A 27916-nucleotide genomic window follows, 5' to 3' on the forward strand; every position below is an offset into this window, starting at 1 on the left:
ATGCAGTGGTGGTATGTCATCCTCATCTCCTTCCCCTTCCATTTTTACGTCCCTGAGTGCTCCCCTAGGATCATATTTGTTGCGTGTGCCGTCCAGCCGCAGTCACGCTAACGCCGTATCGCGTGCGTGCCAAGCCCGGATCTGAGCGTTTCCACATCTCAGTCAGTTGGCCCTATGAATTGGGTTTGCGACAAAGTTTTGGGTCTTTAGTGCATTGCCACAAAATATATTTTGTTAATTCGTGTAACCAACAGTTGTCCTTTCGTCAGACTCGTTGGCCGTGAACGGCCATTCGATTAGGGTCTGGTCCAAGGGATAAATTGAGGATATCGGACTCTCGTCGAAGCATAGGCCTCGAGCAGAGGACGAGACTTGGCTCTTGTCAAAAAATCAAAACAATAAAGATGGCGGATCCGAGTAACGAAGCTGCATCATCCAGCGGTGTTTCCGAACTAGTGGGTGTCACCGCCCCAATTCGTGACGAGCCAGAGAAAATAGAAGACTTTCTCGAACCTGACAAAAAGCGTAGAAAATTATTGAAAAGTGATGGAAAAACTGAACAAAAGTTGGAGCATCGCCTGGGCGGCATCCTCTGCTGCGCCGTCTGTCTCGATCTGCCCAGGGCAGCCGTTTATCAGGTATGTTCATCTCACTCTCTAACACACGACTAACACAAACTCCTTAACATTCTTTGTCTTACTCGACGACCACGATGTCCGGGACCAGACGCGCCTGTTTCCTCTGACGAAATCATTTAACAACGAACAGCTGTTCATTCCATTTGACGTTTAATCAGAATACTCGCCAAATGATATGAGACGAAATATTCACGCTTCAATGCCTACATTTCATAACTTGTCGCACTGCGCATTTATTTTTAATTCATCTACTCCTAAGGGCGGTTTCTCTTGATTTCTTGACTTGTACTAGTCGGTATGCGGGAGCTTTTGGTCTGAAAGGCGTGAACAAAATGGAGATTTTTTTCCTATGCAATTGAATTCGGGTTTGGTCTAGTTCAGCTTTCGATGTGTCAAACTTTGACATTTCTCACATCGTTACTTCAAACAAGATCCTGAGTCATGTTTCTGTTGTCAACTGTCAATCATTTTTGACACATGCACACTTGGAATAATCCGCTCTCACATCAGAAATCGCGTCGAACCAAATCCAAACAAAGACCCACGTATAAATAAAATCGTGAAATTCTTATCAACAATTATCGCATTCGATTATACAGCCCGATTAATTGTCCTAATTACCATTTTGTTCTTAATAACGTCAAATGCGAGATCTGTCAAAAAGTTCAAACTGTTGTTAACGTTCCCAATGAAATTTAGATATTCGTCGAATAGACCACGAATAAATACAATGTCATTGTACGACAAACAATGTATAAATACAGAGGAAGCAGTAAAAGGTATGTGATTTTACGCTATAATTATTACAAGCAAAAATTCCGTTCTCTTTTTAATTTTTAATTTTCTTTTTCTACTCCGACTGACTCCGATCTTTATACCAGCCCTCAATGGAAGAAACACGTGAACATGATTAAAAACCAAGTCGAGGAGAGAAATTAATTCGAAACATGGATTATTGAATCTCAATCGAACGACAGTCAGAAGCATGAATAAATTTTTCAATAAACCGAAATGTTATCCATGAATTTTTCTTTTAGTCATTTGTCCTCCTCAGTATTACACGTTGTGCTCTTCCACGCTGAATGGAGTTTGAAAAAATCAATAAAAGGCAATGGTCAAGATGGAGTTCAGAGTCTCACGTCTGGCAAACAAAGCACGAAAGTTCGACCTAATGTACACGTATGTATGTATATACATATCGAATGCTTCGGCGTATGATGTACGTACACTAATCTCTGACAATAAATCGCAGCGACGTACAAATATATCGGCGTTTGCTCGTGACCTCATCCTAATCTCTGGTCGCATCGTCGTTCAAACTGCAGAAATAACGCTGCACCTCCGTTGAAACATTACGTAACCTTGAGCCTTCCTGCTGCTGCTCTATTTCCTTCTACGCAGTACTTTTTTTACATGCTTAATATATCTAATCACATCCACTTACTTATACATACGTATGCGGAGGTGTTGAATTTTAACTGCGCACAACGGCGGTCGCTCAACTGCATTCATCGGTTCACATGATTCTAAATCCAATTATTATACCATACACCAGCGAGTTTCTCAAATAATCTTTTACTTCCATCTAATAAATTCATTTTATCATCAAACTACTTCCTTGTCTTCCGCATTCTCTCAACCCCAACGAATCTTTTAATGACTGATTATTTTGCTTTATCGTTTCGGCGACATCCAGCAATTCGTTGCTACGTCCGTTCTATGATTTGCCTAAGTTTTACAACGAAGTAAGAATTCCTTGCTTGCGATGTACTCACATAGGCAACGGTATCGCGAGTAGTCCTGGTACTCTAGCGAACACTTCAACTCGACGATAATGGTAATAGCGCTCCTCGTCAATCGAAGAACAAGCCGCCTCCGCTGTGAATATTTCTTTCTATTTCCTAGTTGACGATTATTTTCCTTTGATTATAAGCACTGGGACAGGCCATTAATGATAACGAGCATCGTTGTTGGATCACCGATGCTCGACGGTTTTTCCACAAGCTGCAATGACTGTACGAGCGTTGGTTTTTTCCTTCGTTGTCACAGTTTCAATCTTGAATATAGTTCAAAGATCATCAACGGTTGATGATATCAGTGACTATCTGCGACTGAAAGTTTCTGCATTATGTTGATGCATCGAGGTCAATAAAATGTTACACGAAACTAGATTCAACCCTTCTTCCGTAGGGTCCACACCCGCGAGAAAATCCTAGGGCCCCACCTAGGATTAGAAAATTTCGGAGTTATTTGACGTAGAACGATGAACTTCGAAGAGAATTTCCTCGATACGTAAAGCTAAGAAAACGGTTAGATGTAGATTGAGAAGGTACATCGAAGGTTACAGATATCGTTGACGATGAAAACGAGCAGCTGGCGTAATTCCGTTATCCAAAGCCCAGTCAGCAAAAATATCGCAGTTTTGCTTCATCATTTTCATTGATGAATTCTTTCATCTTATTTTTCTTCACCACAGAGGTATACGTACACGCATCTATACCGTTAGTTCTTGAGGTACATAGCTATAGCCACTAAAAACAATTAGGTACTAAATTAGATGCGGGATGCTCTCGGCAGAAAACTCCGGTATGCTCGGTCTATAATTAGTTTTCCTCGCACCTCCTGGATCGAAAGTAAAATAAAGTAAACTTTCCCCAACTGTTGCCCATGGCAAGTATAGAAAAATCATTAAGATAAAAGAATATTTACGCAGTAACTATTTCATTGATTTCAGAGTAAGGGGGCATGATTCATGTTAGGATTATACCTCAAAAGATCTTACTGTATAGGTAAAAAGAATCATTTCAGATCACTCTTTGTTCTGTCAAAAAATAGCTATAAATAGAACAACGTATGAATGGAGATATAAAATAAAATACACTGGAAAGAAATTCACTCTCTCCATTATGCATAGTATATGCGTAACAACCATTAACATGTGATGCATACATCTTAAAAATATATACGTATATAGGTATTTATAACATAAATCAAATAGCTGAGAATATGATGATTCACAAATCATTGTTACAGTATCCCCCATCACAGATTTTTATTTTTTTTTTCTATCATCAATTGATTTGTTCGATTGCGCCGCTTGGGAATTTCACATGCATATATTTTATAAAAAGAGAGAGAGTAAAGGTGAAAAAAGTGGCAGTTATCAAAATTAAAGCAATACTAACGCCAGATTAATTTTGTAGTATGTTGATTTATAATATGTAATAAATTAATACGTTTATAATATAGGTAACTACGTAGATGGTATTTACTCATTGTACTTATAGAGATGAAATTAATTTTTTCATAAACATCTAGTTGATAGGATTTTATATTTAAAAAGAAAATATATATACGTAAATATACTCCCTAAAAACTCATGAGTTATTAAATTACTAATGACCAAGGATGATCGAGCCGATCTAATCAACTTTTGTACATAATGTAGCGCAAAAGGTTTTTAGAATAAAATAAAGAGAGTTAACGAAGGTTACTTCAAATTAGTTATTTCGAATGTGAAAACCAACCCCTTATATGTTATCCTCAATCTCCCGTTTCCGTAGAGATTAATTATTACCATTATTCACCTGTGTAGTATAAATGTTTTTAATTTATTCCGTGATGGAGGTGTTCGCAAATAATTAACACTGAACTTACGATTTTGTGTTTCAGGTTTGGTATCAGCGAAGTAGCAGCGCAGGCATATTCATAAGCTTAGAATTATGTGTCGCATGTGTGATATTTCATAATGCGACTGTATCACCATTCCAATCATAAATGTGATGAGCTAAAAAGTTGAATTTGAAATTAATCATTTTATCTTACAGCTCTGCATCGTTACACGAATTTATAAAACATTTTGCCTACCGTCTAATTATTTTTCCGTACACCGGAAATCACTTGTCCGTCGATCCAAAAATTCCCTCAATCACGTGTCACATTAATATTTATATGTTGTACGTATTTATAAATATGAATGTCCACGTGACGAGGCTGCTGATTCCCCCACAAAAGAAAGTCACATGATAAACAGTTTTGTCGTAGCATTCGTTCCATTGAAAGTATTGGAAATGAGATAATTACGTCATCATGACTCATTGGGACATGGACAAATTTTGAATAATTTCATTCGACAATTATAATTCTATGATAGCAAATAAAAATTAGTTTCGACTCTTACTCTAATTTTCTTGCAATGGTGATTACAGTGCACTAATGGACACTTGATGTGCGCCGGATGCTTCACTCACGTATTGGCCGATGCTAGGCTCCGCGACGAACTCGCCACTTGTCCGAATTGTCGGATAGAAATCAGCAAAACATCAGCATCGAGAAATCTTGCTGTTGAAAAAGCTGTTTCCGAACTACCGGCCGAATGTCAATACTGCGCTAAAGAATTTCCAAGAAATTCTTTGGAACGTCACGAAGACACGATGTGCGAGGAAAGGTAACGCCGCGCAGCTGGAGTAAATTGTATTTTCAATTACTGATTTACCGCGCAAAAATTATTACAAAATTTTGCGACGGTTACTTCGCAGGATATCGAGCTGCAAATACAGCCGCATCGGGTGTCCTTGGAGGGGACCAAGCCACGAAGGAGCGGAGCATGAGACGCACTGCGTTCATCCCCATCGCACCGGGGCTGATGTGATGGAAGCCCTTCGAGATATTGATGCCAGAACACTCGAGGAGCGTCGTCTTTACGACAGTGTTTTCGACCTCTTGTCATATGAAAAAATTACATTCCAGGGTTGGTTTTCAGTCATGAATTTCATCACTCACATTGTATAACTTGGTTGAACGAGCTTTTTGTCGCAATATTTTTTATCTAACTCTAATCTATGTGTATTTTGTAATTAATTGTCACCTTTATTTATGAAAGATCTCCAAATGAAGCCGTACCGCACCGACGAATTTGTTCATAAATTGTTTTACGAAACTTCGAGATTTACCGCATTCAATAATCAGTGGGTCGTCAAGGCTCGCATCAACAACAGCCAACGGGATCCAACCCAGAGTTCCGAACGCGACATGACTTATCAAGTATGTTTTTTATCGTTCTAAATTCCGTTAATCCTGGTATTGTATAATTAAACAATGGTAACACGACGTTATGCGTGCCGACTATGAGTCGTACCTTTTTTTCGTCGCATACGCTCGTTTTCAGACGTAAGTGCTTTCTTTTTTCCATGATGGTAGCTGATTCTGAAGACTAAAACCACGTATCCTTTGCCTCTGCATTATCTGATACTGAAAGGACCCTTCGGAGATATGAAAGTTCAACCAAGAATCCACAGATTCGACTTCACCGAACAGGAAAATGAGAGTCCGTACCTACCTCTTCCCTTACCCGATACAGCGGAGTGCAACAGACTCTTAGCTGCAAAGGCTATCAACTTTCGGTACGTTCACATTCCACGGTAATTTTTTCCCCGTTTTTTCCCAACCTTGGTTTCAGACCATCCATAGGGTGAGTGGAAAGCTAATCATCACATTTTTTTGATTACTTTCAGACTGATCATGTTTCTGGCATCGAAGTAGAGGTCATGATTACTCGGAAATATTGATCTGCTACTTGGCGGTGGGATGGAAACTTGAAAAATTCTCACTAGGGCAACTGAAACCACGTAACATAGTACATATAACATAAGTAAATTACGTACATTTACATATTACTAGAGTTATTATACGTATAAATTTTTGATTTATGTTTTTTTCGCTGATTGTTCATCCTGTAGATCTTTAAGTAAGAGAAAAAAGATATATACTTAATGAGCTATATCATGATACATGAAGATATAGATATAGATATACGCGAATATATATGTATATGTATATATCTTTATATGTATAGACGTATATTTGAATATTTATCGAAAGTAAGTCTCGATTTTTTTTACTCTTACACTTCAAAAATTTTATTTAACTTTCGATGATAGATTTTTTACCTACTTTCCTAATTCTTCAAATATATAAGCATCTTCTGTGAAATGACCGATCAGGCTTTACTTCAGGAGACCATTGAATAAGGCACGATTTAGGTAACTAACTGCAGCTTATGTAATAGAATCGTGATTAAAAATCTATACTATCTAATGCATTAGATTCTAAGAAACTGAATTCAGTATGTGAACATGATATATGTGTAGATTTAAATAAATTCTCTATCAAACCTACTGAGAAAAAACCAAACATTATTTGATTCAGAGTATACCATACCTTCCTGACTAAACCCATTTCGCATTCGATGTCGAGGGTACCGATTATACGCTGTTAATGATGGCCAGGGACGAGGATTCGAACAGCGTTTAGCTACGTGTTCTTTTCAGTAGATATTCTCGGTACCTGAGTAATAAATTATTCAAATTATAAAATATGGAAATCGTCAATTACGGGAGCGCGTTTAGAATTCAGGATCGGGATAACAAGTATTTATCGGTTTTACAGCATCGAGATCGTATGTATTCAACAATCATTAGAGATAGCTTCAGATATGACATAATTATTGGTCCTTTTCATTCCAAAAATAATGTTCGCACATTAAATTACCGCATTCACAACATGATCAAAAAATATATTTACTCAGGACACAACCATACTAATTCAGATCCGGTACCTTCACACTCGATTTGCTGAGGTGCCAGCCAGTATAACGATCTACTCGAACTCCAGAGAGATATATGACGACCGATTATAATCAACATAAACTTAGACTCCATCAATTATCCAGCTATGTCTATCTACATTTTTACACATACATCGAATTCACAATTCTGACAAATTGATAAAGGTATTATTCGTTTTGGGTCCGTTAGCGTTATTCGGTGGAAATATCAAGGGGTTTAACGCCGTGTTGTTTTCCATTGGGCTGTTGCTGTACCTCCGATGTTTGGGTGTTGGAGGTCTAGGGTCAGGTTCTGAGCATCCTTGCAACCAATACGACGTCACTCGTCCCTTTCCTTTAAGCTCCACCTCCCCCCTAAGTTCCAAATTGAAGGTTCCGTACTTGTCCAAGATCTTTTTGGTGGCCTCTGACACATGAATGCGTAGTGCTGTACATAGGAATAAACGGGAAATAGAAGAAAACGAGAAATATCTTTGTTTCATAGCTGAACTAGCGTTGCACGTGCACTCCGTATTTGTCGTTTAAATTATTGAACCGTAATTTTTTCTTCAATTTCGCATCATTCATGTTTTACACGTGTTAAGATTTTTTTTTTGTCGCTCTACGAATTTTTTCCTTCGAAATTTCTCAATTTTTCGCTTTTCTCCGAAGAGTGAAAAATTGGTGACAACTCGATTACTTTAGAATTTCTCGGTCTACGAGGGAGCCCGAGTTTAGCTGGGGTCAGGTAGCCACGGGCGCGCGGTTTGTTGTGGGGCGTCACCTCTGCTCAGCCCTGAAGGTGACGTCTCACAACAAAGCGCTACCCTGCTGGCTACGCTGACTCCAGCAAAGCTCAGGTTTGCTGGTGAATTGAGAAATACGAATATTTCGACCCATGCATGGATTGCGATGAATCATAGTTGGTCTACGACTAAAACCAATCGATATGTCTTATAATTATTCTGCTCCCAACAGCGAGTAATTGATGATTACTCGATCGATTGCATGAGTAGATGATTTTGGCTTGCGGATTTGGATTCCTGACCTGATTAGATGTCAGATTCCCCTTAAAAAGCCCAAAAAAAAATCGATTTTTGGGTCAAAAGTAAAGTAGTTGAAAAATTGATTGAATTACACTTTTCTGGCGTATTTTGACCTCAGAAATCCAAATCTGAAAGAAAAATTGATCTATCTTTAAAATTAACCGAGTTATCGCCAATTTTCAGCTTTTTGGGGTCAAAAATAAAAAATTAATTTTTTAGTCTATCTGAATGTAATTTGAGCTCAGGAATCCGAATCCGGAAGAAAAATTGATCTATCTGCAAAAATGACCGAGTTATCCTCATTTTTTCGCATTTTTTGGAACAAATTTGAGGATATCTCGAAGGGAAAAAATCGTAGCTCAATTTGGCTTTCGGATTCGTGTTCCTGAGGTCAAAATACATAAGAAAAGTGCCATACGATCAATTTTAAAAAATAAAAAATTTTGGTCAAAATTTGAAAAAATCGTAAGGGGTACCCCTTGGAAAAATCTCAAATTTTGGCCAAAATTTTTTATTTTTTTAAATTGATGAAATGATGCTTTTCTTACGTATTTCGACCCCAGGAACACGAATCCGAAAGCCAAATTGAGCTACGATTTTTTCCCTTCGAGATATCCTCAAATTTATGCCAAAAATCGCGAAAAAATGAGGATAACTCGGTCATTTTTGCAGATAGATCAATTTTTCTTTCGGATTCGGATTCCTGAGCTCAAATTACATCAAGATAGACTATAAAATGAATTTTTTATTTTTGACCCCAAAACGTTGAAAATTGTCGATAACTCGGTCAATTTTAGAGATAGATGAATTTTTCTTTCAGATTTGGATTCCTGAGGTCAAAATACGTCAGAAAAGCTTATAAACCCAAGTAAAAAAAAATGTTGGATTTCGGTCCGAATTTTGAGAAAAATCCAAGACCATAAGCTTGGGTATATGCACAAAAGTGGATGGATTTGGAGATTCGACTGGACATGAACTTTTTAGAATAGTATGGTCTAGCTTTACTTAATGTTTATTCCATAAAACTCACGCAGCCCGGAAGATTCCATCCTAGATGCGGTGTTTACCGTGTCTCCGAATAAACAGTAATGAGGCATTTTCTGTCCAACAACACCGGCGCAAACTGGACCACTGTGAGCACCAATTCTAACGCTAAGCTGAGCATCTGGTCTGTGTAATATAGTAAATGATTTCACAGCGTCTAATATCGACAACGCCATCAGCCCGATCTCTCTTGCGTGCTCATCACCGTTACGTTGCGGTAATCCAGACACCACCATGTACGCGTCACCTATGGTTTCAACCTTCAGATAAAAGAATTCAGACCTTAATTAGAACGTGGCTTCAATGGAAAAGTGTCACAGAGCTATTCCGATTTCTACATTCATTAGATTGAACCTTGTAAACGTCGTAGAATCCGATTATGCGGTCAAAAGTACTGTAGAGGTCGTTTAAAAAGTCAACAACTTCCATAGGGGTGCTCTGGGCGCAGAGAGCAGTAAAACCTACTATGTCACTGAAGTATATCGTTACACATTCAAATTGTTCTGGCTGAACGAGCTCACCCGTCATCAGTTGGCAAGCTACTTGCCTGCGGGTAGTACAGGATTTATTTATCAGATCATCAATAATACTCATCAATAATTACTCCATATTCAAAAGTACGTATCGTTTCGTTTACCGTGGCAAAACTTGGTACAAAAGTTCCTCACTACGACGTTTCTCCAGACTGAGTTGTTCCGTTTTTTCTTCAACCAAAGCTTCGAGATTATTCGCGTACTGTTCCATCCTTCTCAGAAGATCGTCCATCAGATTTTCGCAGTAGCCCCTAGAATACAAAACGGACAATGATCTTTCATCAATAGCGCGGGCTGCGAACAATCGCTCACTTCATGATTCCCCTAATCGTTCCGCGTATAGCGTGAAAAGTTGGTCTTTCATCTGGTATTTCTGTCCAGCATTTTTCCATAAGCAATAAAATATCTGCAGGGCAATCCCTGGGCGTTACTTCCGGTCGGAACGGCGGGTTTTCCGGCGTGGTCACTCGGCTGACGATCTTGGAAGAAAATTCAGGGGACGTGGTAACGGAAAAAGATCAATAATTGTGCAGTTGTTTCGTTCGCAGTGAGAAGCTAAATAAAAATGGTGGGAATTTATACTTCCTCGGGCGTCATGTACGTCCTAGCGACCTCGTAGGGACCTCCGCGTACGACGATTTCCTCCAAGATTACGGCGAAGCTGTAAACGTCGCCTTTTTGGGTCGCTGCACTTCCGGGTGTAATTGTCAACGGGACAAGTTCCGGTGAAATCCACAGTAACTCTGCAAATTTTGTCCCGAGTATCGTTAGACTTCACCCCTCGCCGAGTCGGATGCCACATTAATTTGCCGCAAGACAAACAAATGACAGAAAGTTTATCTCGGGTCCACTTACTTGTGTAGTAATTGTCGTCCATGATGAGTTCCGAGGGGGTGGTTAACGTTTTGAGACCAAAGTCTGATATCTTGAGTACGAAACGACCGTCGATTAAACAATTACAAGAACGGAGTTTTCCGTGTGCCGAAACTTCGCTCGCGTGGAGGTAAGCCATCCCCTGGGAAGAGTGAAAAGTTCTCTCTCATTCCGGAGCAACAATCGAGTGATATTGAAAAACTTTTACTTGGGTAGATTTGAAGAACGTGTAGAATTTAGGACTATCGGTGTTGATGAGATTGCGCGATTGAAATGACGAATTATGCTGCATTTGCACCTTCTCTACCTTGACGATATCGTGGATAAGAGACATTCGAAAATTCCAGTCCAATTGGATGGCTTCATTTTCTAAAACATCCTTCAGAGAACCTTTCGGGCAATATTCGGTAAGAATCAGGACCGTAGGAGATGGAGAGCACAGACAGGCACCGATGAATCTGGGATTGAACATCATTTCTAATCACTGTGTCAAGAATCTATGATGATTTTCGAAACTTCGAATTTCAAAGTTCACTCGTCAATTTAACGTTTACCTTACTGTATTTTCGGAGGTGACATCCCTGACCTGTTTTATTTCCCACAGCAATTTTTTCGTTACATCTACCACCTTTTTTTTTGTAATTTTTTTAATTGCCACCCTCTCACCCTTGTAGATACCAATTGTAGTGAAAACCGTGGATGGTGGTAGCGAACCGCAGCTTGCGGCTGAACCTCGACGCATTTTTTCAAGCCCATAATTCTGCGAGAGGACATGATTAAAAAAAAACATTGCAACTTATCGGTACGATAAATCAGAGCAATCTAACAGCTACCGGCTTGTACTATAGTCAACTAACGTTTATATCTGACATCGCCTGATGCAGATTCATTTTAGAAGAGAAAGGTTTTCCGACTTCCAGCAAAAGTTCTTCCGGTCTGATACGCCACGACATGTTATTCAAGTCCGCAGATAACCTGAGGTGCCTGAAAAGTGGAAAGTGATGAATATACGTCGGACAAAAACTTTCCTCGGTTGAAACTTCGTGCCACTGGGTATATTATAAAAAATTCACTCGTACGATTCACACGTTAAATCTATATTGAAAAAGTTTTCGTATCATCCGTGGGGTGAAAAGATGGGAAATAAAAATGATAATAATACCGGCAGATCTTAAATTCTTGTACCATTACGATGCGTGAACGCTTTACTCACCTACATATCTTTCGTTCAAGGTATCGAGTGGAAAATTGTTGAAATTTCTAATACCTGTACAGAACACAGGAAGCTGCCGCGATCGCGATGAGAAAAACGGCCAAGGCTAAACTCGAGTATGCCACGAAGGTGTAAGCTTCCGTTCTGTTCGAACATAGCGGATCGTTTCCCAAAAAACCACATTCCGGAACATCGGCCGGCGGCCCTTCTCTCCCTCCCGGCCAATGGATTCTTTTGCCCGGTACCGGACTGTACTCTCTGTTGAGTCCGAGATAATGAGCGACGACTTCGAATCTGGGGGAAGGAGGTGACGTTGGCGAAACATCTAGCTATTGAAATAACGAATGATCGATGTTTGTCCCCCTTTATACCTTCCCGTTATAGGGTCCAGATCAAGGATGCTGTAGTCGGCGTCCCTGTCGCCGTTGTCGTCGATCCTCACATGACCGGTGATACCGATGAAATCGCGGTCCCACATTCGTCTAGTTATCGCGATGCCGTCTCGAATATCGCCACCTTCTGTCAGAGTCTCGTTCAAGGCCATACCCAGGAGATAAACGCCGTCGTAAAATGCTCCGATGAAGAAATTCACCTGGCATTTGAAATTATTAACGTGATGAATGATTGTCGGTGGCAGAGCGAGGAATCAGAGATCGAGAACGTTCGCGTTCACGCACTTCTTCACCCTCGGAAAATGTGTAATTGTAGTCGGTCTGAGCTCTTTGTCTGACATTGTCGGCGAAGTCGTGAAATCTAGGACTCGTCGGTTGCAGGAGAGAAACCCTCAAGAGAGCTTCGTAGGCTTTTCTCGCTACGGAATCGTCCTCGTCACCGACTTCCCAGTCATGGTCACCCCAGTAGGAACCCTGAAAAATTTTTCTACTGAAAACGGGGGCCGTTAGATCGTCCGGACGTGATGTACACGGATTGTGGAAATTCGTCCCGAAATAGAAGTTCAGAGGGGACGAGCTTTACCTGGAATATTTCGACATCGAGAAAGGCCCAATCACCCCTCGTCATTCCAAGAGTGTGAGCAGCGAGCATGAATCGTCTTACCAAAGTCCCTCGCACACTGAGAATCACAACTAAAGAAAGGACCGTAATGATTACTCGGAATTCGGGATTTCAGGATATTAACTTCGGTAATATGCATTCAATTGGCCCGCGATCAATAGATAAATCACCTCTGGCGTACATGCTTGCATCTCTCAAGTACAAGTGATAGGGTTCCTCCTCCGAGTTACCGTCGAGTTCTCTGACAAATTTCAAAAGTCCCTCTTTCCTCAGACCGTACTCTAGATTTTTACCAACTGTCAGAGAAAACAGATCGGACTTGTCTAAAATCAATGCCACGTGAGACCAGCCGAATTCTTTGAAAATACTCGAAAATACCAGCCGGAGACGACACTGGCAGTACGACATTCTCGTCAGGGTTGGATACTTGCTTTTGTCTTTGAATATTCCCTGGAAAAATGATGTTGAGAAATTTATTGTTACCAGAATTACTAGAATTCTGCAGGATCACGCGAACACTTACAAAATCATACGTGATCTCCTCGATGGCTTCATCAAATCAAAGCATGCCGAATATTGAAAATAATAATGCCAATAATGAGTAGAAGGGGGAACTGATGTGAAAAAAAATGAAAATTATACAAATTGAATTTCACACTCCACTTTTTTTTTTTTACGTCAATTCTTACCGACGATTCATTTTTCCATTTGTGAAGACGGCCGAGGATCCCCGAGGTGACCGAAAGCTCTCCCTCCGAAGGTGGCTGTGCGATAAAATCATAAGTTTGTTTTTTTTTTCCCAAATCGATCCGAACGGTGAATTTCTTTTTCTACGCATAATTATCATACTTGATCTCCCATTCCGGTGATTATCGGGCTGTTCCAGTAAGCGGCGAGTCTCGCTACCGGCTCCAGGGCAAAAGCACAGGCGGGACCGATGAAGGCGATCACATTATCCCGGAAATGCATGTCGGCAGCCAGTCCAGGTGCTCGGGCACCACTGCAGGATGGATAGCTGTGGGAGAATAGATCTGACAGGATCGAAACGTCGTAGATTTCATCGTTGTAGGCGATCTCTTGTACGACGCGGTATGAGCACACGCAACGATACAGATGTATATATATTTTTTTCGCAATCGAAATCGAAACCAATTTACTACGAAGGATTAAATCGGCGCCAGGGGATCAAGTGTATAAGTACTATAATCACTCCGCACTCCCTCGTCACTTTTTAATCCGAAGCTCGCGTGACCTCGTTCGCGATTACAGCGGTAATCTCGGGGGCTGCTATGCTCCTGTACGACCTGTTTGATTTCCAAATTGCTTTTTGCGGTTTAGAAGTGCGGATACCTAGCCACGCATTGTTTGTACCTGTAAGCAGATCGAGTCAAGCGATCTCCGGATATTCGAATCCACGAAAAACGATCTACGATTTCATAACCGAGGCGCCGCTTGTTCCGAAATTTCTTCCTAAAGATTTCTTTCGACGTTTAACCCCGTCCGATGTTCGTGTCCACGCGAAAGGGAGACGAGTCGCGAATAGAGGTCGTGAAATGAAGAGGAAACTTACGCGATCCGACGAGGTGAGAATCGTCGTTACTGCAGCACAGTGTTAATCAATGATGATTTTAATTCTGAATGGATTATGAAACGAGATTTTGCAACGGACAATGGGCGGTGATTGGACATCACACACGTCGTACATAATAATATGTACACATGCATGCGGAATGGCTGTAGGCGCTCCGTTCGTCATCCACAGAAATGGAAATACGCGAGGACGGAACGGTCCCCGCGTTTCACCCAGCCAATTAGCCTGACATTGTCCACATCATAGACCCGCAAAGTTGGTTACGCGTTTTCGACTATTCGGAAAATGAGAAAAATTACATTTATCTCTCTTGAATCGATTCGTCGTTGCACAATGTCAAAGCTGAATCCGCGATGTCTCGGTGACTACGAGCTTTGTCGAAAGTTTTCAAATCTCGGAAAGAATCTCGGAACAGGCGCGTTTGTCTTCTTTATTTTGAAATTTTTTACAACCCCTTCGTGGAAATTGTAGCGAGCGGGACTTTCTTGAGCCAATTATGCCGATATAACAGCGGTTCGTAAGTCTACGGTCACGGCTTGACAGACCTCCTTTATGGCGGAAAATACCCTAATGAGGTAGAAATCCGAGGTAAACTGCAGACTTACAACCCCCTCATCTAACGCTGCAACGGCCATAGCGTCGTAGCCGTTATAATGAGAGCAATAATTATCTTTAAGTATATCGTAGCATTAAGATTAGGTTCGGTATGCGGACGTGTATGTACAACGTACACACCTACTTAAACGAGGACGTGCAGCTATTCCGTTACTGCACATCCTTTTTATCCTCGTTATCGAGAATCGCGTCTCAGAATAATCGTGAAATCCTACCACTCTTTTCTCTTTCTTTCCCCGAGTTTATTCAATCCTCCGTCCTTTTAATTATATTCAACTGTACCTCGAATATTGTTTCGCGACTTATCGCATCTTACGCGTGGACGTGCGCTTTTCAACACCGCTGATATCAGGAATATTTTCACCGGACGGTAGTCCCGGATGGTTTGGTCCATTTATTGCATGCGATACGCCCGAACCCTGTCGCTATAAGTCGAGGGTATTTTATCCCCCCCGTACAAGTTTGTCCCGTGTATATGAGAACGTCCCACGGCGCGTTTGTGTATGCTAAAATAACGTCGACCATATTTTCATCTTAGCCTGAATTTTCTATTTATCATATACCTGAGGGATGAAGGGATTACAAAGAGAGTGTCGTAATTCTTGAAAAAACAAATTAGGGGAGGAAGGCTCAAAAGATGACGTACTGTATATCTTTGATGTGACAATAATTCGACGTACCGCTTCTACCACGGATTTTTTCTTCGAGCACACAGTTCGTTCTATCCTCAAGTCGGATGATCGTTTGTAATTTTTTTTTTTTTTCCAATCTCCGCGCCTAATGTATCAATATAAATTCATGACCACAGGGGGCTGCGAAATCCTTTGAACTGAATATATGTTTCTTTGCGACCGTGCGTAGTACGATTTTTATTTCATTTCGCTCCTCCGATTTCTCCCGCTCTTTTGCAGAGTGGTGATGGAATAATTTTCAGCAATTGAAAAAAAAATTGTATCTATCGATGGGAACGCCAATTGATAAGTTTCATTTTCAAACGGATAAATTGATTACAGAGATTCATCGAATGTTATCGTTATTCGGAACGCTCGATTTACCTGCCCTGAACTTTTTGAAGTTGAATATTATGTTCGGTGAGAAATTGATCGTTGACCTCTGCGAGAGCCAGGTCGACGGCTGGACCACATCGTTCCAAATCGAAAGGGCTGTCGAGGTGCGAGGCCATCAGGACACCGACGTTGTAAGTTTGCATCGTAGTTTGCAGAGCTGTTGAGAGTTGAGAAAGAAAAAAAAAAAACGGAGTTAATAACGATTGAATAACTGAGCGAAGACCAAAGGGAAAGGACGCCGACGTCCCTTCGTTTTAATCTCATTCGGAGAGTACCACCGAGGATTGTATTCCTGTATTTGTACTCCACTTTCGGGGAGTACAATGGATCGCCTCCTTCCCTGTATACCTGTGTCTGACACTCAAAATTCGCATCTCGAAATACGTTGAGAAAAATACGTGTACGATTATCACCCACTACCTGTGGTATATAATCGAACGAATAAAGATTGTGTATCTTTGAAAAAAAAAAAAGTATAATATCTGTAATACAATTAGCTCGTTAAACGATCACCGGAGCTGCTATATAACTGCACGCTGTTATCCGTACGTATCCCTACATAACGAGATTCGACTTGATTAGTATTAATTACAAATGTAATTATCCGCCACTGTTTCTAATCTATTTATAGCTATGTGCTTCTAGGAGCTCTTTAGTGTTACGAGATTAGGAATCGGATCTTTTATCAATCTGTATACACGATTAAGGATTGTTCCGGATTAATCCAAATGATTTTCGCATCATTCGCACAGTTCCGCGTACAGCTGTAAAGGATATACGGTGTGGGGAACGTAATTTACAAACGTCATGAACGAACCTTGGCGTCAGAAAGTAAATTGAATTTCGTTGTACGTAAATTAGATCGTTTGCATATTCCCTCGTGGGACCATGCGCGGAAGAAAATCATGTGGCTAGAAATTTATTCCATTCGTATACCTTACGACGATGATACGTAAAGAGAAACTGTCGACGTATCCATACAGTGTACATACGTACGTAGGTATATCATGATTTTGAAAAACTCGCGGTGACCGATGCGATAATTATCTTTTTTACCATTTTCGTTTCATCTTGCGAACGCCTTATCGCCAGAGAGGCTGAAATCAAAGGACCCAACGAGCTGCTTCATTTTGAATTCAACTCTTGGAAAATATTATTATTCTCTCAGGAGAAAGAAGGTATAAATTTTCACAAATTTATGCACCGTCGATGATCGTATCTTTTTTACGGGTCGTATATTCACTGTTTATCTGAGTTTTTTTTTTTTTTTTTTTTGTACACAATATGATATATCTGATAACGACGACGATGATGCATCAAATTGGACTACATATAGCTTTACCTATACCTATAATACATTTATCACTGCTGGTCGATAACTACTGTCGTCTGATACACGCCGTCTAATTAATCGCCGCAACCTTTAAACTATGCCCCGAATATTATTAATTAATAAACACGATATGATATCTCGTACGTACGAAACCCCGAAAAAATCCTAGTCTGTCAAAAAAAAAAGGAATCAAGTCAAAGAAGGTCAAAGCAGTTTTTAGGATACACGCCGAAGGTGATGGTAAAGATTCGACCCCTGAATCCAATTACTTTTCTAGATAGCCCGCAGAAGCGTTGGGTGTAACGTTAAGTAACTCTTGCTGGGTCATGTAGCTGCTGTGAGGGAAAACAAAGAAAGTGGAAATAGTAAAAAGACGAAGTAAGTAATGCGCGAACATATAGAGGTACAGAGAGCACACGAAACGACGTGTGTATATGCATATATGTATGTACCGGTGCCATATCAACGAATCGAATATCAACTTAATCAATTTCGCGCGATTATTAATACCGCGGGTTATTGATGAGCTATCTGAACTTACCGTAAACTTGTACATCGAAAATTCGATAAGCGCTCAAAATTAGGACACAAGTTCCGAGTAGCCGATACAGTATATGCACCCACTGACAACGAGTTGAATTATCTCTGTGCAAAATGTATTTCCCTGAAGCTGGACCGAAATAACGGGGGGGGGGGGGGGGGGGGGGGGGGGGAAATAAATCGCGAATGATGAAAAAAATCAACAAATTTCTTTTTCATCTTTTTCGCACATACTGGCGCCGCTTATTGGCGATTGTCTGGGACGTTTACACAGCGCGTTAACATCATCCGATGGATAAATTCACCCGAGGACTATCGCTAGACAAAATTTTTTCATGTATACCATAAGAACTACGACGACCTGCAAATATTGAGCTATATCCTTAAAACTCACCCTCAAGATTCTGGAAGGTGGAGAATCTAATATGAGAGCATCAATTCATATTGATATTGAAGAGCCGTGTAAAGGTATAAATTTTCTTTATAAAAATTGTAACCGATGGTGTTTAGCGTATCACCACATCGCTCTGGTTAAACCACTTTCGGGGTGAAATTTATCGGGGAAAAAGCGAGGTGTAATGAAAGGGGACCGAACAATACCCGGATAACTTGAGGTGAAATAATTGTAGTTTGATCGCGGTAAATTCGAACAATAAATCCGCGCTGTTTCACGGGGAATTTCGAGGTTCGAAAACTGGAGTCCGAATTCTATTGTGTGTCATACAGAAGGCTCGAAATAACGTAACGCAAGTCGAGAGGCAATTTGGACGAATATTTACTTGCAAATGACCTGCAATTGTGACACATTGACCAGAAATATTGCTATTTTATTCATAGGCCCAACTGTCCGGAACCATATTAGCAATAACGACTTGGCCACGAGTCCCAGTGTCACCAGCGTTAAGTGAATCACGAGACGCGATGTGGACCAACGAGATATACGAATGTTGCGAATGATTTTCTCTTAGATTTACACTCTACAGGTAGAAAATGGGGGAAAAAAATTTCCGACAGTACACGTATCAAGTTCAAATGAATGAACGTACGATATTTTTCAAATGGAGAAGAAAAGATAAAAAAAATTTTCTCGTCGTCAAGTAACAAATGCTCACCTGAAATCACCGTTATCGCGAATAAAATTCTGGCAATGAAACACACCAAGAAAGTTTCTATCCCGATGGGCCACATGTTTTTCTTGTTTTTGACTTACAAGAGAAATAAAGTAAATAAATAAAAAAAAAAAACCACTTCTAACAACCACTGAATGTTGTAATTTTCAAATCGATGTTTTTTCAAATTTTTATCATCTGTGGCATACTCGATTAATTTGATATATCGTTTACGGGTAATTCGTGCATTCAATTATTGGGTAAACGTTGCGACGCGCGCGCTGAAACAGATCTGAAGTTTCGCGGGGCAAATCGCACCCCTATATAGGGGTTTCTTCTGCAGGCAAGCTCTGAATTTCACCCTGCGATGGCGTGTCGCCACCTTTCAGAAGCTTTGGGGACCTGTAAGCGCTATTCATTATTGATGGACATTCACCGCGGAGAGAAGAGCTTTTTTTGGACTGAAATATTACTGAAAACTACATTTTCTCTCATATGATCCGGTCTAGATCCGAAGCACCATGAAACTAGACACCGGCGGATTTATGCATTGTCTCTACGAGCGTGATTATTTAACAGAGAATGATTGACTGACTAATGCAAAGTTACCCAAAATTGATCATTGCATTTTTCGAAGCTCGATGCAGACAACATCATTTTTTACCACCGCACGGGTTAATCTTTGAAGGGCTGAGGGAAAGTTCAAGTAGATACATCTTTTAACAGTAGGATACCGAATGCCGACGATTGAAATTCAGCGTCACAAGTGTAGACGTTAAAAGAGAAACCACGCATGTGCAAAAATAGGAACACGTGCCGAGTCTAGTTGCTAGATTGTTTGTCTCGTTTAGAATTATTTTCGTGCTATAGTTATATAGCTCTTCACGCGTACATGCATAAACCTATACATATACGTATCATTATTATCTACTAGTTTTGCGCGAAGAGTTTATAACGGGAAGTGGCGTGACTAGACGAGCCTTCTTTTTGGCCAATCGAATTACTCAGGTGATTCTCGGTGGCCAATCGTTAACAGATAAATACAATTTGTTTATCATTCCAAGGTTTTATCTCCTACAGATCGTTCGAATTCCACGTAATATTTTTCAATGGTAATCTGCAACGCAAACAAACATTGATTGTGGAATTTAGTTAGTCACCGTGTTCGACGCATCTACCTACAGGTATACGTATATGTATACGTGTCCCTGCTACTTACTATCTCCAATTACGACGAACGAGAACCAATAGTAATTGATCTTTTCGATGGCACGATGTTACCGCACAACGTACCCTGATGTGAAATTTTGCAGCAAACGATACAATGAATTGAATAAATTTTGATCGCCTTCTACTTCTGCGACTGATTAATTTTATTTCATCCCATCATTTTGATCCCCATCGAATAAGTCGCGATTCTTACTCTTGGCACATCGATTTGTTATCGGTTCCAATATTCTTCCGGATGTCCATTCGTGCTATCAGACCGTCGCAAATGCTACACACATTATTGTAACACCGTCAACACAGCGCCTATCGTATTTGCAACAATCTGTGACTGAATCGGGAAAAGTCTGATTATGAAATGATTTCTGGAAATTTTTCACCTCGTCAATTCAGCGTTATCCCTGTTTCTCTGCTCTAGCTGATCAGAAAGCGATCGAGCTCCAAGCTCGGCCTCTCGTAAAGCGGCTCGGAGCTTTGAAGTCTCAAGTGAATATTTCCGCTCGATCAAATCCAACTGTGAATTCGCACTGGTCAATGAGCCAGATGTCAAGTAAAAAGAATTACTATTTCATATTTCTTTATCCCAACTTCAGAGTTCCAACTCACAAGTCCATCCGTTCCATAGCGTGTTCCTTGAGCATGAGAAATTGCTCGTGTTTTTTACCGATGCATAAATTATGCTCTGCAAGGCTTTCCTTCAGCGTCTCCACGTTTTGATGCATTATCTGTACGGTATGCTTGGCTCTTTCGTATTTTCTGTGGAATCGATCGTTGCATTTTAGGCATATATTTTTTTCAATTGATTAGTCGGCTTCCGATTGAACCGAAAATAATTACTCGTGAACGTCGTTGAACGATAATTCCATGGCGTCGAGGTGCTTAGAAGTTACTTCTAGCTGATCCTTTATATTGTCACACTCGGACCGCATCTCGCGGTTTTCCAGTTTGAGAATTTCGATCTCTCTGTCCTTTACCAACGACTGTTTCTTGCACTCCGTGGTCGCTAGACTGTGAAGCGAGAATATTTACATGGATCTTAAATAATTAACGTTTTATGAAATCCATACGTTAAACGAGTCCTAGCTTACGTTTCCTCTCTCAGTTTTGCCTCGAGAAAATCAACGTGCATCGAAATTTCTCGTCCTCGAAATCCGCAGTCTCCACATTCACCCCTCGTGATGGGTTCTGGCTGAAGAGAATAAATTAACGCATGAAATCTATGTTACGATTCAGCAACTCTTTAAAAAGATGTACTAAAGTCTCCTCCGTACCCCAGTAATTTTTGAACTATGCAGTCCTAAATTTTCCTCATTTGACCGAAGCCACTCCTGGAAAACAAAGAACGCATTTTTGTAATTGACTGGCGAATCGTTCTCCCGTGAAATCATTTCGGAGGGTTGCGCTATGAATTTCTACGTAGTAACTAGGGTTGCGAATAATAATAGGTGCAGAAGTTGCAGCAACGGAGTAACTAAAGGTCACTGTAATACGAATAATTGGATTATGCATGTATATTTACATACAAGTGAGCGACAAGAGGTCATAATCAAATAAGGATATACGTGGGTATACGCGGAGTGATACTCGGCTGTAGTAAATTACGTTTAAATCGAGCTGCTCCAATTCGCAGTGAACGAATTCCGAAGACCTTGGAAGCGTCGATTCAAAATCCTCGGTCGTTGGTCCAGAAGCGGGTTGAGTGACTCGAGGACTCCACGACGATCTCGAAGACATTTTTAAACTTACTTTGGTTTCTATTTTTGCAAATTTTGAATAACGTAACGTACGACAATATCTATAAGGAGAATGAGCCGTCTTGAATGAAAATGTTATTTAAAAACGATAACCAAACATAAGTAACAGTCAAACGATTACGTGTGAACAAACGCAACTAATTATCGGTGAATTTAACGATCGTTTGATAGATTCAGGGCTCTTCTATCGTCTTAGAATTCATTGACACGTGGATTCCGTCACCTGTAATTTTGCGTTGTTTATTTGACTATACATACGAGTTTTTAACATAAGTTTATCGTTATCTAGCCAATTTATTAATCGATCGGACGCAATAGGTAGTATATCTGTATGGCAAACTATTGGATTAATAGAACTTGCGCCAACTACGGATGTTGATATAAGATGGGCGACCTTGGCACGCAAAAAGCATAGGCTGGCGAATTTCATTTTATTTAGCCCGCTTTAAATCCAAAAATTAAGAAGTCAAGTAACAACTGCAAAATTCTTTGCAGTCTGAAGTTATAACGTTCCTTCTTTGTCAGAATCAAACCAAATCGATCGCTTCTGCTAACTCGAAAAATCTGCACTTGTACGGTGACTAATTGAATTAAATAATACGCATACACAAATGTAGATACATCAGCTGATTGTGATATAATTAATTAACGACGTAGATAAGCTGTAGTAAATAACGGTACACGCGTAGTACTAGCATGAAATGAAAAACAAAAATATTATTGAACTCCTAGTTTCGGCATGCATGTAATATTTGCTAGATGAAATACGTGGATTATACACATTAGTTAATTTAGGTGCCAAGTTCGTGCTTCACAGCATCGTACCATATTTTATTTACAATTCTGACATCGCCGACGTCGCGTCGCGTCACCGTTTCAAATCTTATAAAAGAACGCGGAACCTCCACGAACAGTCAGTAACCCAATAAACTTTCGTGCTAGACGCTCGCGTCGAAACCTAAAATAAAAATACAACCATCTCAATTGAACATTAAATCTATCCAAGTTTGCTAATTGCAAACGCAACGATAAACCTTATTGTTTCAATTATTGTGTCATCGGTGTTTGTGCAACAATATATTCAAGTTGGTCGTCGTTTGATATCATTATTACATTTTATTCCTGTAATTTTAATCAGTTGCGGAAGTGAGTTTCCCGATATAATATATTCGGGTTGAAAATTCATTGAACTTGGAACTCCAGATAGTGAGTTTCAATTGTGATTTTTTTTGTTCTCTGTCAAAGCAATACTTAAAATATAGATAGTGACATCAACATCAGGAATAACGTGGTGGTACCATGTCGCTTAGTAAGAACGTGAGACACTGCCGGAGATGTATATCTTTAACTAGGTGAGTGCCATATTTTATTCTCATTTTACGTAACACACACTCGCCCTTCAGATATTACGCCTTATCGCTATGCAAGGTATTAATTAGCCAGATTTTTTTAAAATGAGAATATAACATCGCCATAAAAGAGTCTCAATTTCGGCAGATTCGAAATTAAACTGTTTTTAGATAATCCTCTGAATTTAATCGCATCCAGGGTGGTTTTATTCAATTCGTTTAATGTTTAAAACGCGATGATTTTGGTAACAAGTAATCGCCCCTTTTAAAACTTCGCGCTCCATTCTTCCCCCGAAGGACACTCCCCCTAGACAGCTGATTCTGACAGCCAGCAAACGTCAATAACATGGTGGACGACACATGGGATAACAATAACAATCGCACAGAGACGGCTCACACACGATACCGCCAACAAAGGCCCAGTTTCATTCTCAGATACCCTTGGAGAATTCTAGAATCATACTGCCATACAGAAAACACTCTCCCAATCCCTTGTACTGAATCAATACCTGGTACGTAACGTTTGATCACAAGATTCTACTAACGACAGATACGTAATGAGAGCTATAACTAGTGTGCTCTGTTCACACGATTCTTGAGCAATCGTCAATTCGATATGAAAATTTCAGGTTAAGTCAAACATCATTCAGCATTTAAAATTAATTTGTGTAGTTGTGAAAGCCTATTTTGCCAGAGTTTCAATTTTGAGAATCGACTATCTATTCCAGACAATTTACTGGAAGTGCAGCAAGCAGAGATGGAACTGCTAACGTAACTACGGCGGAAGCAGATAAAATGCCAGATCCAGTGAACCTGCTGCGAAACACAAAGATGTCGATGCCACATTATTGGAAATTTCTTTCTCAGCTAAAAGAATATCTGAATAAATCTGGCTACGAGAAAAACCTGCAACTGGTCATTAATAAAGATTGGATAAATTTCTTTCAAAGAATAACTTACGCCCAGGTTGAAAGCATCAGAAAATTTACCGATGATGAAATTAGAAAGGCTAAATCTAAGGCTTCCAGTTCATCAACTGGTCCAGAACAAGATACAGGAATCAAGCAATCTTTATCTGTGTCTCCATCTGTAATTGAACCTAAAGATATCAGGCCTGGCGAAGGAAATACGCCACATTCATCTGTATCTGGAGTCGAAGACAAACCAAAACAAGGAATCAACCCAGCAAAAGAAGCAGCAAAAGAACAGGCGTATTCATTGCCCAATGTATTGACAGGTTTAATGCCAAAACTTAGCCAAAAATCAGATGAAAAAACATCCATCATTGTTCCAAGATGGAAAAATAACTTTGATCAAATATCACGAAACAGTATTGCCTCTCGAACAAGACACATTTTGACAAGCATTGCTATTGCCGAATCCAATGCATCTAAATGGCGAAGAGTTGAAGACTTACTTACTCATATTGATCAATATCCCGATGCCAGACACTATGCAATCAAAGAAGGTGCTATTAGGATCTTGCTAGGCATCAGACGAAACACTAAGGATGATCAAAGTAAAGGTCAGTTGATTTGTAATTGATAAAACTAAATCAGAAGTAAAACACAATATTCTCATATTCTAAATGAAACTATTTTGTAGGAGCTGTAAGAGAAGCTTTGGCTGTTTTGGGACATATCGATCCACTACCTGGTCACGGTATCAGGATCCTTTCTATCGATGGTGGTGGTATAAGAGGAGTACTTGTGATAGAAATGCTGAAGAAATTGGAAAAGCTTACCGGAAAACGGGTCCATGAAATGTTCGACTATATCTGTGGAGTCAGCACTGGCGCTATTCTGTCTGTTGTACTAGGTGAGTAACTGAGATATGAAGAAAAACAAACATTTGTCAGCCCCAAGGCATTCCTAAGATCTAGAAAAAAAATCTTGGATATCAAACTACTATATGTTACTGCCCATGAAAGTAATTGGTTCTCTCTTTTTCCCATCAAATTTTACCATGCATACAGCTACTTCGAAGGAACGAGGTATGCACCTTTTTCAGACATAATCGTGTACTGAATTCGAATTTACATGTGAATAGGTGTAACAGACCTTATGCTGTGATTCTACTATCTAATGATAATTCAGAGGCTTGTTCTCAAAACATTTTTCAAACATTTCAGGCGGATACAAACGAAAATCCTTGGACGAAGTATCTGTACTCTATAAGGAACTCAGTACAAAGATTTTCAATCAAAGCGCACTCTGGGGTACAAGTAATCTTGTCTGGAGTCACGCTTATTACGATACATCATTGTGGGAGAAAATGCTACAGGAACAAATGGGAGACAAAGACTTGATCAAAACAACGCGAGATAATATTACACCAAAGCTTTCCGCCATTTCCACAGTTGTTAATCAGGATCGAGTCATGGCATACGTATTTAGAAACTATACACTACCTCACAGAGTTGAGAGCCAATACATGGGATCCTACAAACACAAACTTTGGGAAGCTGTCAGAGCGTCTGCCGCAGCTCCAAGCTACTTTGAGGAATTCAAACTTGGAGATTATCTTCATCAAGATGGAGGTAATGAAACATTAATTGGCAGTTCAATGTTATGCTGCGATTGAGTAGCTCAACCATTTTGATCCCATCATTTCGATCGTTTTCTTTTCGCTTCATTAGAATATGTAATTTCATTTTCAGGCATATTAGTCAACAATCCCTGTGCTGTTGCGATTCACGAGGCAAAGCAGTTGTGGCCAAACAATCCAATCCAGTGTGTCGTTTCCTTTGGCACAGGCCGAACACCCAACAGTTTACTCGGCTGTGACGAGCGGGATACCAAACCAGTAGCAGGTAGTTCAAGTTGGAAGGATAAGTTCTTCAAAATTCTAGACAGTGCTACAGATACAGAAGGTAATCATTAATATTCATCTTATGTATCACAGAATGTTATGACTTATTTTGTCAATTAGCTACGTATTACTAAACTGGAAATTATTTGCACCTGCAGCCACTCACACTACGTTAAATGACCTTTTACCGGATCATATCTACTACCGCTTCAACCCATACTTGACTGAAATGTTGACAATGGTGGAAATTAGACCTGAAAAACTTGCGCAACTTGAGGAAGATGCTGCAATGTACATTCGTAGGAATGAGGAAAAGTTTGAACAGGCAGCAAAGGCATTGCTCAAAGAAAAGAAACTTACCCAAAAAGCAATGGATTGGGTTACACTGCAGAAGAAAGTTCTTGGCTTATGATCAAGTAATGAGTTAGATTTAGATTTTACCATATCGACGGTCTGAACTGGTTTCGATATACATATGTATATGACTACTTGTACAACGTACGTACAAGTTGGAATGACTGGTGATCGTCAAGATGACGCCGTAATATTTTTTTCCCGTTACGCTGATCGTTTTTATCCTGTTCATTGAACACGGTATATAAGCTATAAAGAAATGATTGAATAAGTTCGGTCAAATGTTATTTACGATAACGTGATGAATATTATACGGTCACTGATCGAGGTTTAGTTGAAAATAATTTCCATAGAAACAGTCGCATATCGCGTATAATGTAGAAAATTAATTCGAACGATCTTATTTCGAAATAAACTTGAAAAGATCCTGATTTTGAACTGTGATATAGTTTTTTTTTACTGTACAACTCATAATTTATGATCACCGAATACGAATATTTCAATGTATAGAAAAATCTGTGTACGATGTTAAATGTTTCTCACCTTTTGCTCTAAATGTTTCATAGATACATTGACATATTGAAATACCAATTTTCAATGTCCACGAATAATAAGATTTCAATTTTGAGTCAAACACTAAACACTAACTAGTGGGCAAATGAATCATGTAAAAACTTGAAAATACTATTGCATGCATTTTGCTTTAAGAAAACGTCAGATTCTGTCGTCTAAATTGAGCTATATCTCAAATAATTGACGTGTCTCAATTTTTTCGTTCAGGAGTTATTGGCTGCAAACGGGTTTAGCGAAGCTTTTACAATTCGCTTTAATTATCATTCTGAAGCTTTTATCTTCCGAAACTCTAATGCCAGAGCTTTGACAAGAAAAGTTTCAACGGTTTGTCCGAAGTATAGTTTCTGAAACATTTACTTTAATTACCCAGTAGTTCATAATCTGTAAATAAATCATCACATACTTAAATGTCTAGTATTATTTTGATGCTAATTGTAATAGAAATATAGTTAATGATATTATAGCGAATCGGTTATAAGAGAATAATTCTTTCTATAATTAATACCGCAATCTACATTGAAATATATTCATATGTATTTCATATCGTTGATTAGTTAATAAACACCTTACTAGTTGATGCGTTGATTGATTTTTATTTTTAACACCCCTGTATGAATATCATGATACG

The 27916-nt window shown here is 39.6% G+C and overlaps 4 protein-coding genes across 16 annotated transcripts; 2 read left to right on the top strand and 2 right to left on the bottom strand.

Moving 5' to 3' along the window:
• Nucleotides 1-4: 4 nt before the first annotated feature.
• LOC105690315 (cysteine and histidine-rich protein 1 homolog) lies at nt 5-6814 on the top strand. 2 transcript variants are annotated; one of them, XM_048653873.1, is made up of 6 exons: nt 5-638; nt 4847-5085; nt 5177-5388; nt 5521-5681; nt 5838-6058; nt 6152-6814. In XM_048653873.1, the coding sequence occupies exons 1-6, from the start codon at nt 405-407 to the stop codon at nt 6177-6179; spliced, it is 1095 nt and encodes a 364-aa protein (XP_048509830.1). In that variant the 5' UTR covers nt 5-404; the 3' UTR covers nt 6180-6814. The 2 variants fall into 2 exon arrangements, with proteins under 2 accessions (XP_048509830.1, XP_012263443.1); XM_012408020.3 differs by having other exon boundaries at nt 9-638; nt 5838-6040.
• Nucleotides 6815-6937: 123 nt separating this feature from the next.
• LOC105690225 (atrial natriuretic peptide receptor 1) lies at nt 6938-19365 on the bottom strand. Of its 8 annotated transcripts, none has more exons than XM_048653857.1 (19): nt 19224-19365; nt 16227-16395; nt 13815-13980; nt 13655-13729; nt 13136-13415; nt 12927-13036; nt 12629-12817; nt 12323-12543; nt 12006-12245; nt 11596-11722; nt 11293-11498; nt 11046-11196; nt 10721-10880; nt 10448-10608; nt 10178-10344; nt 9970-10116; nt 9687-9879; nt 9319-9592; nt 6938-7690 (listed from the first exon to the last, which is right to left on the bottom strand). In XM_048653857.1, the coding sequence occupies exons 1-19, from the start codon at nt 19297-19299 to the stop codon at nt 7404-7406; spliced, it is 3399 nt and encodes a 1132-aa protein (XP_048509814.1). In that variant the 5' UTR covers nt 19300-19365; the 3' UTR covers nt 6938-7403. The 8 variants fall into 8 exon arrangements, with proteins under 8 accessions (XP_048509814.1, XP_048509812.1, XP_048509811.1 ...); XM_048653855.1 differs by having other exon boundaries at nt 11037-11196; XM_048653854.1 differs by having other exon boundaries at nt 10947-11196.
• Nucleotides 19366-20577: 1212 nt separating this feature from the next.
• Nucleotides 20578-23042, bottom strand: LOC125500605 (transforming acidic coiled-coil-containing protein 3-like). Of its 2 annotated transcripts, XM_048653875.1 has the most exons (7): nt 22050-23042; nt 21719-21775; nt 21536-21636; nt 21285-21455; nt 21054-21203; nt 20828-20974; nt 20578-20718 (listed from the first exon to the last, which is right to left on the bottom strand). In XM_048653875.1, the coding sequence occupies exons 1-7, from the start codon at nt 22179-22181 to the stop codon at nt 20640-20642; spliced, it is 837 nt and encodes a 278-aa protein (XP_048509832.1). In that variant the 5' UTR covers nt 22182-23042; the 3' UTR covers nt 20578-20639. The 2 variants fall into 2 exon arrangements, with proteins under 2 accessions (XP_048509832.1, XP_048509833.1); XM_048653876.1 differs by lacking the exon at nt 20578-20718 and having other exon boundaries at nt 20850-20961; nt 22050-23036.
• A 13-nt stretch (nt 23043-23055) lies between these two features.
• LOC105690336 (calcium-independent phospholipase A2-gamma-like) lies at nt 23056-27865 on the top strand. Of its 4 annotated transcripts, none has more exons than XM_020854815.2 (7): nt 23056-23553; nt 24279-25075; nt 25156-25368; nt 25526-25543; nt 25682-26089; nt 26210-26422; nt 26520-27865. In XM_020854815.2, exons 1-7 carry the CDS (start codon nt 23501-23503, stop codon nt 26771-26773), a joined length of 1956 nt encoding a protein of 651 aa, XP_020710474.2. In that variant the 5' UTR covers nt 23056-23500; the 3' UTR covers nt 26774-27865. The 4 variants fall into 4 exon arrangements, with proteins under 4 accessions (XP_020710474.2, XP_012263482.2, XP_020710475.2 ...); XM_020854816.2 differs by lacking the exon at nt 23056-23553 and adding an exon at nt 23591-24062; XM_020854817.2 differs by lacking the exon at nt 23056-23553 and adding an exon at nt 24037-24179.
• The last annotated feature ends 51 nt before the right edge of the window (nt 27866-27916 follow it).

This window comes from Athalia rosae, chromosome 4 (genome assembly GCF_917208135.1).
Source record: "Athalia rosae chromosome 4, iyAthRosa1.1, whole genome shotgun sequence".
NCBI lineage: Eukaryota > Metazoa > Arthropoda > Insecta > Hymenoptera > Athaliidae > Athalia > Athalia rosae.